Source organism: Phaethon lepturus, unplaced genomic scaffold (assembly GCF_000687285.1).
Source record: "Phaethon lepturus isolate BGI_N335 unplaced genomic scaffold, ASM68728v1 scaffold21717, whole genome shotgun sequence".
In the NCBI taxonomy this organism is placed as follows: domain Eukaryota; kingdom Metazoa; phylum Chordata; class Aves; order Phaethontiformes; family Phaethontidae; genus Phaethon; species Phaethon lepturus.
In genome coordinates, this window is record NW_010552848.1 from 12,437 (window position 1) to 22,668 (window position 10,232).

General features: G+C 38.6%; 1 protein-coding gene across 1 annotated transcript in view; it reads left to right on the forward strand.

Moving 5' to 3' along the window:
• The window catches only part of CAST (calpastatin), a 26,527-nt gene that overhangs the window by 1,251 nt on the left and 15,044 nt on the right, over positions 1-10,232 (forward strand). The window contains exons 2-12 of the mRNA XM_010291355.1: positions 2,584-2,634; positions 2,961-3,017; positions 3,185-3,301; positions 4,870-4,965; positions 5,470-5,571; positions 6,447-6,527; positions 6,622-6,675; positions 7,257-7,346; positions 7,488-7,583; positions 8,272-8,370; positions 9,531-9,614. Coding sequence (XP_010289657.1) covers positions 2,584-2,634; positions 2,961-3,017; positions 3,185-3,301; positions 4,870-4,965; positions 5,470-5,571; positions 6,447-6,527; positions 6,622-6,675; positions 7,257-7,346; positions 7,488-7,583; positions 8,272-8,370; positions 9,531-9,614 — 927 coding nt within the window. The remainder of the gene's footprint in view (positions 1-2,583; positions 2,635-2,960; positions 3,018-3,184; positions 3,302-4,869; positions 4,966-5,469; positions 5,572-6,446; positions 6,528-6,621; positions 6,676-7,256; positions 7,347-7,487; positions 7,584-8,271; positions 8,371-9,530; positions 9,615-10,232) is intronic.

The window sequence follows — 10,232 nt, forward strand, 5'->3', positions numbered from 1 at the left end:
TTGAAATAACTCTTAGAATAATGTGGTAAATTTCTAATCAGATCTTTAAAACTGGTGTTTGCAAGATGAGACAAAAATAGAGTAGTGGGAACATCCTTCAGCGCTGTGAGACTGGTAAATACAAATCCCTTTGAAACAATGTCCTGCATTTACGTGTGTAAGACAATTAATGTCTTCTTTTAATGTCTGTGGCTTTATTAATGTCTGCCTTCTGCTGGATTAAGCAAGTCATCTGCATTTTGACAGTAGACTTCTTTGAAAAGAAATGAGGTTGCTGAGTCACTTCCATTTCTAGGTCTAAATTTCTTGCAAATTAACAACTCCTTCTTAATTGCCTGCTATAACCACATCTCATTTGTCTGTCTGAGAGCCTGTCTAGTGTGCAACTATTCTTAAACCACTCTGGACCTCTCCTGAACTTTCAGGTCTGGGTATGTGAACGCTTTGTCTCAAGTTAACCCTCAGTATTATGCCCCTCTGAGAAAGCTGTGAGTTACTGCAGCAGAGGAAGGAATGCGGAACAACTTGTTTTGTAGGCGAAGCCCGGGGGTTAGGTGGAAAGGCTGGAGGACCAGGGTGGAGAGCAGGCACCCTGTGGCTTTGGCTGGAAGAGTGGAGGAAGCAGCGTGCTGCCAGTGCCACTGAGAAAAACACATCCCAGTCAGCTGTCTTCCTTCTGCACGCAGTTGTGCAACTGCACTGTAAACTGGGGACCCAGCTAAAAAATACTATTTTTTTTTTCCAGGCTGTTTTTCAGTTTCCCGAGTCAGTTTAAAATGTGGCCTCTCAGACAGGGGCACAGTGCAGGTGGAAGCAGGCAGTAGAACGGGAAGTGGGACTTCTTTTTCTCCGCAGGAGTGTGCACTGTAAACTGATGCTATGGCTTCAGGCTGTGACTGCTCACAACTGATTCTGTTTAAAGGATGAGTGAATGTATGCTCGTATGCTAAAATTGTTGGTTTGACTTGTCTGGTAATTTTTAAAATTTTCTTCAAATTTTGTTATTGCTAAAAGTGTACTTAAATAGATGTGTGTGTGTGTGTGAGCATGTATGTGTTCGTGGTTATGTGTTTTTAGTGTGGCCTTAGCATACTCATGTGTGTGTAAGTCTTGAATCAAAGTATTGCCCATATGAGTCCATATATTCTTCAGCATAAATTTATAGTATGAGCAATTCTGCACATTTTAAAAGGTACACAAGAATAATGAATAATGCATACCCTACACAAAAAATTCAGTAAGTGTTTAGTAAAATAATATTTACAAGATTAAAAAAGGGCATGCAGTTGCTAGTAACTAGTTTGGCAGGGTGGGAACTTGAATTTATGTTCTGTACAGCTGTGGATGTGTGTTCCTTACTGTGGTCTACAGCTTCGAGACCTTTGCCAAGCTTATGCCTGGGCATCTATGTTTTTATGCATGTTCAGGATTTCCCAACTAAGTGTCTGTGGTTCAGTGTATAGGTGTGAATACTTGCATAACAAATTTAACAAATTTCTCTATGTGGTCAGCTAGAAAACAGAAACTGGATGTAGGTAAGTGTTAATTCATGTTTGGCAGCTGAAATTAAAATACTACAAAGCAATGAAAAAATTTAAATTACCACTTAAGAGATTTTTTGGTAGGTTCTTCACTGGCTTTTAATAGGCTACGGGGGAAAAGACCCTATTATTTGTCTCTTAGTAATTTTAAATATGCTCAGTGTATTAGTAGGATAGAGGGGATAAGGAAGGCTTCTGTGGCGCCTTATTTCCTAGGTAGCCTTCAAAACTTCCCTGCTGCGGGTGGACACAGTGCAACGAGACACAGTACTGGTGTCCCCCACCAGCTCCGGAGGAAGCAAAGGGATGCCAGCCCCAACGGGGGAAAGGGCCCAGGCTTCAGGGTCTGCATCTGCCGCTGTGTGCTCCGCGCACCCAGTGCTGTGCTAGCAGATAGATCCCGCTCCCCTGGGTGCACGTGCTCCCCTGGCCGTTCAGCGGCCACAGCTTCTGAGGATCACGCAGTAGGCAACAGGCTTCTCTTTGCTGTCTCTGGATGACTTTCCAGTAGCCACGCTGGCTCTTTTTGTGTGAAGCGTAGCACAGCTGAAGTAGCAAGAGAAGAAAAAATAGTGAGAAAAATCTGGTGAGGAAGCTGGCATTTTCATTTTTCTTTCTTCTTATCAGATATAACTGCTCTCTATTTTTTTCAGTGTTTGTTCTTATGTGTTTCAACTAGTAGTATTTCATTACTTACTGTACTTTGACTTGAGTTGAATTACAGGAATTGCTTTTGTGGCATGGGTGCAGAAAATGTTGAGATGTAAATCAAACTGATAATTATATTTGTTTAATATCTTCCTTCCCTCTCTTTTTGATCCTTCATGGAGGGGGGCACACATTTGAGTGCTCTTAGGTTGCTGGAATGGAGATTTGTGCCAGGATGTTGTAAACTGCAAGATCAAAGCACTGTATATTAGTTGCATAGCATGTTGTGCTCACGAGTGTGAACCTGTCTGATACTCTTCTTTATATAAGCCAACCCCTTAGAAATAACCAAGCATATTAATCTCTGTCTGAATATATGTTGCTTATATTTCAGTCTGCACCAACAACTGAAACAGAATCTGGAAAAAACACACAGTCAACCAAGGTAAATGCTTATCTTTCACCTTTGGCAAGTTGTTGTACTTTGGTCTTTGACTAACTTTGGAAAAAAGAGGCTAAACTCTGCTACTATTGTGCCACGTGAAACGGCCATGTGATTAGTAAAATACCTGTGTGCAAAAGAGCTAGGAGCTGACAGGTGTGGAAATTAAATGTTCGGGGAGAACAGTCAGGATGCTGTATTGCTTCACAGCAGCTTAAGAAGTGTTCTGTTAACCATCTTTAAATCTGTCTTGTGCTGATTTGAACTAGTGTTCCATAGCACTGAATGGTGACAAGAATAAATGATGTAAATTTTTTATTTTATGACAGCCAACAGACTCTCAAGGTAAACAGCCATCTGAAGAGAAGCAAAAGGAAGCCAGTGGTGTAAGTTGTGTAATTTCTCTCTCTCCCTCTCTAATGAGAGGTTTTTTGGGTATTTTTCTTCTTTCTTTCTTCAGTTTAAAAAAAAACCCCACGTTAAAAAACCAAACCAAACAAAGCCAGCCCGTAAGTATTTCCATATCTAATGATAATAGTTTCTTTCTACACAGGCAAAAAAACAAACCTCACCTTCTGTGACAACAACTTCTAAACCAAATAATACAGGAAAAGTAACTACAACTCAAGCTGACCAGCCTCCACAAGCAACCTCCACAGACACAGCAAAGGTACAGTAGAAGTAGCTGTCCATTTTTTTATTATTTGTGTTACTGTAGGGGTTAGAAATCCACATCAAGATGGATTCTTATGCTGCATACTGTAAAGTGAGACTGGACCCCCGAAAGTCACAATGTAGAAAAGCTCAAAAGCTATCTTGTGTTTAAAGGTGTGTATGACAAACCTCCTTTTGCTGCTTTAAAGTCTGGGACTTCAAACTTCATGCTTTACCCACTAATTAACTTAAACAACATCCTTAATATACCAACTCCAGCTATCCCATGGCAGCATTAATGGATGAGCATCACCTGCAGATAGAGGTGCCCAGCCAGATGGTACTGGTAGTTTTTGTAGGTTGTTTGATGATCCTGTTGTGCACCCACCTTTTGTTGTCCTCTTCATACATCTGTCTTCATTGTCCAACACACTCTGGCTGTCAGCCAAGCAAGCGACATTAAGATTATTACAATTCTAGGCTTGTTCCTGAGTGGTACATGTTTGGGGCTCCTCTGTCATTCATGCAAGCTTTTTGATGGTTCCTTGCAGATACGTGGCTGTAGTTGGTTCATTGCCAGTCTCTTCCCTTGCCCCTTCACTACTGAAGGTGAGGCATTGCCATCATGGAGCTCCTTCCCGTGTGGCATTTTTGTAGTAGCAGTGTTGGCTCCAAATGCAGCGGGTCAGCAGGTTATCCATTTACAGTAGGGCAGCCCATATGCCCTGACTGCAAGACTCTGGGGAAAAAAAAAATATGGAGAGAAGGGTTGGGGAAAAAGTTGGAGAGGGGTCATTTCAGAGGGGCAAGTGGAGAGGAAACTGGAGCAAAAGTGTGTAGTAGAGTCAGGATCTAGATCTTTAGGTCTTCCGGTCTGCAGGTGTCTGGGTAACAAGGCCAGGGTAACATGAAGGCCTGCTGCACCTCTACTACAACCCACTTTTTTTGCCGTAAATGAGAATGTCAGTAATGCAAAAGTCTGCATTTTGTATTGGTGTTGCTCCTGCACCTAACTCTCTGAAGCAGTTTTCACCTTGCCTATTTGAGTGGTATTTGCTGCTGGTGTATTGGTGTATTGAGAGCTATCAGGTGTAAATGAAAGCTTTCAAAAGAGACTTGGAAGTGGCCTCCTAGTCTTTCTGTATTGCAGATTTCTTTTACTGGCGAAGTAAAAGAAAGAGGTAGAGTACTTAAAATTATATGCTTTCCTTGTTGCAGCAAAATCACACTGGAAGCAGAGTATGTCTCCATAGGATTGCACATAGATGGTAGCTTACTCTGCCCAAGCATCTGGATGCTGTGCAGGTGTATTAGCCAGTTGCTGAGTCCAAAAACATATACGTGGCTTGAGTTGGATGTTTTAGGCTGGGCTCACTATCATGCAAGCTGCAGCTACTCCACTTCTAGACCACTCAGCCACTAGGTAGAGCCAGCTTATCTTTTTTATTCAAAATGTAGATGAGGAGGGCAATACATAGGCATGCCTGAATAGAACATCTCTGTTTTACTTTGTTTTGTCTCTAGCTTTTTTAACATAGGGCCATGTAATAAGGCTGTCTCTTAATTTTTCTCTCATTTCTCCAGCCTAAGTCTGAGAAGATGTCCATAGCAGCTGGCACAGCTGGTGCAGAGGCAGCCAGTGCAAGTGTGGTTACTGCAGCTGATAAGTCAAGTACCGAGGTTGGTAAACACAGTCCCAGGCAAATGCTTCTTTTGTAAAAATGTCTTGGAGAGTGTTTCTCTCTCTGAAACGCTTCAGTTTCAGAAAAAATAAATTAGTAACTGCTGAAGCATTGCTGTGTAGTAGTTGTGTATGGTGGTGGTGAAGGACTGTCTGAAAGAGTAGGTAATAAACTAGTGGCATGTCATTTGTGTTCTGTCAAATCGGACTTATTTAGAATCACTTCTACCATAACTAGCATAAAATTAATTATTCTTTATCTCCAGTTATGTTTGTATATGTATGCATGTATATCAGCTGGTATATAAATACAATCTTGTTACTGACATTGGAGAACGAGTTTAAGAACAGTTCTCACTGAAAAATTTGGCAAGTGCAGGACCTACTGAAGGAAAGCTTTTGCTTTAGTTTCCAGGAGTTTTCTACAGATTCACCATATGATTCATATTTTTGTGTTCCTTTGTACAGCATGGTAACTTCATAATGGTCTCCTTATTTTTTAGCCTGGTATGGATGAGTCGGCACTAGATAGCCTAATAGATACCCTAGGTGGACCTGAAGATGATGTGCCTACTAGTCCTGTTTACACTGGTCCAGAAGTTATGGTATTTTACTTTTTTTTTTTTTTTTTTTTTTTTTTTTTAAAAAATTTATTTTTAATTTTTGGTTGGGTTTTTTTTTTTTTTTTTAATTGGTTTTTTTTTTTTTTTTTTTTTTTTTTTAGAAAATTAATCTCTAAATTATGTTTGTAGTTGCTCACTACTATGTTGATCCAGTATTTGTCACTTTGATCTGCTAAGAGGTAAAAAATTTGCACAGTTGCATTTCAGTGTTGTTTTCAGTAATACAGAAATGATAGTTACGGATGTACTGCAGTAGAAAACAGTAAAGTGTCAACAAAGAAGTTTTGTTGCTTTTTGAAGTGACTTCCAAACATGGTCTCCAGTGGATTTAAAAAAAGACAGTGATGAAGATGTAAGAGAGAGTAAACAACCTAGGAGATCTCATTTCTACCTGAGAAAGAGTAAACTATTGAGAATCTGGGGAAGAATGCATACTTTTTCTGAGTTAGAATGAGAGAGTAACGTAAGAAGGATTAAGATTACAAGCTCAATGGCTCAGTGCAGTACTTGGACATGATAAAAATTTTGGAATTTATAAATATTTAAAATGCAATCTAGGTACCGCAATACATTCTATGGCCTGAGACACTGAAATGGCCTATGTTAATGCAGAAGGAGTCTGGCAATGGAGACGCAGAGTTTTGCTACATGACTTGTACTGTTGGAGCTAGTCCAGATGCATGTCCATGACACTAGGTTCTGAAAGGCACTATATAGTCATGGTTCAGGATTGGCCCTCTGACCTAGCCAACCCTCATATTTTCCTTCCAGAAGTTTTGTTGTAGATAGCTCTACATTAGAAATGTATTTCAATAAACAAGAGCACAAAAACATTAACGTGTGTGTTGTTTTCATAGGAAGATGTATATTCAAGATACTTGGAAGAAATGGGTAAACGGGAAGGTAGTCTCCCTCCAGAGTATGTTAAGTTGTTGAAGGTTAGTGAATTTAAAGAAATATTCTTGATGTGTGTTTTCTTTCATATTGTATGTTTTTGCTTTGCATTTATTACAAAATTAATTCTCATTTTAGAGCAAAGGGGATGGCAAAGACGGAGTCCCACCAAAAGTAGATGAACAAGATGAAGTAAGACTTTTTGTTTACATTGGAAGGTGAAAATAACCCAATTATTATTGGATTCCTAGGAAAATTTAAATGTTGCCTGTCTTCCAAAGATTCCAGGAAGTGGGAGAGGGCTGTGAGGTGCCAGATAACATAGATAAGGATAAAACTAAATAGAATTTGGCACAGATGTTTTTAATAAAGAAGTAGGAATTTTCAGGACACTGACTGAAGCCCAAACAAGTCAAATAAATGGTCATAGAGATATTGGGTGTAATAATAACAAAGGGAAAAAATAGTAGCTGTGCATGCAGGAGTCTCTTTGTAATGTCTTTAGCAAAGATTACTTTAATTTCTATACTTGGCAAGAGAATTCTGTAACCCAGCTCAATTTTACTGTTTATAAGTTTAACATCTAAAAATAAAAGCTTATCTAAAATCAACCAGTGGGGCGAAATATCTTTCTTTTTTCTGTGACAGCAACATATGCTTATGAGGTCATTATGTGAGTAAGCATGGAGCACATCCTGATTTTAAACCACGTTTGACAGCACTGGTATTTGAACTTTTAATAATCATAACCTAGTTTGCAATGTCTTGCTCAGAAACCAATGACAGATGATGAGCTTGCAGAGGCCCTGTCATCTGACTTTACCTGTAGTACTGCTTCTGCTGAAGAAAAGAGTCTGACAGAGGTATTGATATTTTTCTTACCATTGCATGCCATTATTGTCTTAATATTTTGCTTTAAAATTATCTTGACAATTTTCCCCTTCTTTTTATTTTTGCAAAGTTGCCTCTGATTTTGTATCTCTCATTTTGCCCTTATGTAAAAGAAACCAAGCAAGGAAAGAGAAATCGTGCAAGCACAAGCAGCAAGTTCAGTGAAGACCTCAGTTCCTCCTAAGGAGAAGAAAACAAAGTCAAAAGAGGTATGCATAGCCATTTTTTGACTGGTTAACTTCTAATTAGAATTTACAAGTACGTGTTGTATTTTATGTGTGCCTGATTCTGTAAAGATGCTCATCGTCCTCAGTTTCAGTTGCAAATCCGATTTATCATAGAAAGTACAGGAATAATAGGAATTGCCATTGCTCAGACTTTTAACTGTACTTTAAACATCCGGCCTTGATGGGTCAGATGATTTTTCCTTCTGGATTCTTCTGCAGAATAACTAGTTCTTCTGACTAGAGGCAATAGAGTATAAAAGTGAATGTGTTATCTATGTGAGGCATGTTTAAAACTGGGATATGAGGTAATTTTCTCATGTTTTACAAGCCTTTCTTTTTTCCTCTGTAGAAAGCAAGTGTGACCTAACACTTTCTGTTTTTGCCATTTCTATGCATGTAGCAGTTCTGTTACATGTTGCTTCGCTTTTTTTTTCCTTTGTCTTTTCCCCTCTTTTTAAGAGGAGATATGCCTTGATGAGACTGTGCTAATCTTACCACATAATTTGCCATGTTGTGCAGTGTGATGTTAAGGAAATCAGGTAAAGCCAAACAGAAGTGACCAGTCTGGAGCTGGCTGTTTGCTTAATAGACAGCATAAAAGATATGTAAGGTAGTACCTGTGTCAACTTAAAGAAATAATGAAATGATTTGCATATTTTCTTAAATACAGGAAATTAAAGATGATGCAGTGGAAGCTCTTCTTGATACTCTTGGTGGACCTGAACCTGAACCTGAAGAAGATCTTAGCCCAGTTGTAGAGGTGTCAGAGGTATAATCTTACTCCTGTTTACAGCAGCTTTCAGACTCTCCCATGGAATCCTGAGTCCTCTTTGTTAGTGTACAAATGTGTAAAATAATAACAAAGCAACTTTATTATCAAAAACCTAAGGAATGTCTGAGTCTTACATGATGAAGAAAATTAAGAAATGACAAAATCCTGAGTGGGTACAGGTGGAATAGAATATAGTAGGATGGCCTGGAAAATGATAAGCATTTCATTGGCTATACAAGCATACATACATACACTTTCCCTGTGTTAGCTATAGCTGCTCTCTTTTTTTCTGCAAGGACTGTGTACAGTTTACAGCAAGCTTCTGTTTTGCATGTATTTGCTGTTCGTTTTTTAATCAATTTTGGGGGTTTTAGTGCACTTACTCCTTTTTCTGTCAGACCCCATTGTGTTTCTGATTTGGGTCTTGCCTTCTGCTGTGTCTTCTAAGACTTTGGTTTTCTTCAACAGCTAGATTTTAACAGCAGCCTTGTGTTTGCATGTTAAACTTTGACTTTTTTGTTTAGTTTTGCAAACTCTGCCTATAACCCTACTAGTATCAGTTATTTTCCCCTGTCTTCACTTAAAGCTCAGAGCAAACAAATGATGGAAATAGTAGAAAATACTTTGTTGCTGAGAGAAGATGTTGGAGCTCAATTTTGACAAAAAAGAACATGTTGTATTGCAGATTCAGTCAGTCTGGGCCTTCAGATAACTGAGTGGGTGCATTGCTTCATGAAGGAGGTCCAGAGAATTAAAAGCTGTGTTTCAATAGGACTGATGGAAAAAGATACAGAATTAAAGCTTGTATAATTTGAATGATGAAATCCAAGCAAACCTGAGGATTTTGTACACCCCAAAAATTCTAACATTACCTGCCACAAAGTCATGGCTCTGAATAGTGTCTGAAGTTTATTAGAATTTAAAATTATATAGCGGTATTCACATATGGCATTAATTCCTAAGCCATGGCAATTTTACCACAGAAATTTGATAGGAATAGATTGAGGAGTTTTAGTATCTTCATATATGGAATGATTTTGTCTGATGCTAGTACTTCTTCAAACAGTAGGCTGAAGAATCTTGATTGTGAAGTTGAGTGTACTTTTCAATTTTTATTTTGATTTCTCTAAGTGATTTTTTTGTTCTTTCTTTTAAAGGCAAAAGCTAAAGAGAAGAAAGAAAAAAAGGCTGGAGAACATGATGATACAATACCTCCAGAATACAGGCTAACACCAGAGTTGGTAAGTTTTTCATATGTCCATTGTTTTGTAAATAGGGCACTTTATCTGACACTTTATTTTGTCAAGGAGAGGGAAAGAACATGCAGAAAACAAGCAAAACTGCTATTTAATCAGTGGCTTTCTCCAGTTGGTGATTTCTATATCTCTAATTTCCTTCCCTTCATTTGTGGGCATGACTGGGTTTTTCAGGCATTCTGAGCAAAGATCTCATCTTCCTCGGTCACACATTCCTTCTCCAAGAGTGGTGTTACTTGTTTCTGATATTAAACCTCAGTGTGGTAAAATGGTGTGAAAATTACACTCATTTTTTCAGATTGTCACTTCAAGCAATGCAGATTTGTTCAAAGTTAAGCAAAACAATAGAACTGAGATGTGTTTTCCATGTAGTTCAGAATTGAAAGTTTTTGTGATGGTTATAACAGCTGTTAACAAGATTGCTATATAAACTGGCCTTGCTGGAACTGAATGTTAACATTCTGTGTTGAAAGAAGTTGTTTTACCCCTTGTTTTAGAGCTTTCAAGACTGCCTGACTACAGACCTGGGATTTTTACCCCCTATTTGTTCAAGTGCAGTTGTTTTTTGCACTCAAAGCTTCTTTACTACTGGATGAATTCCTG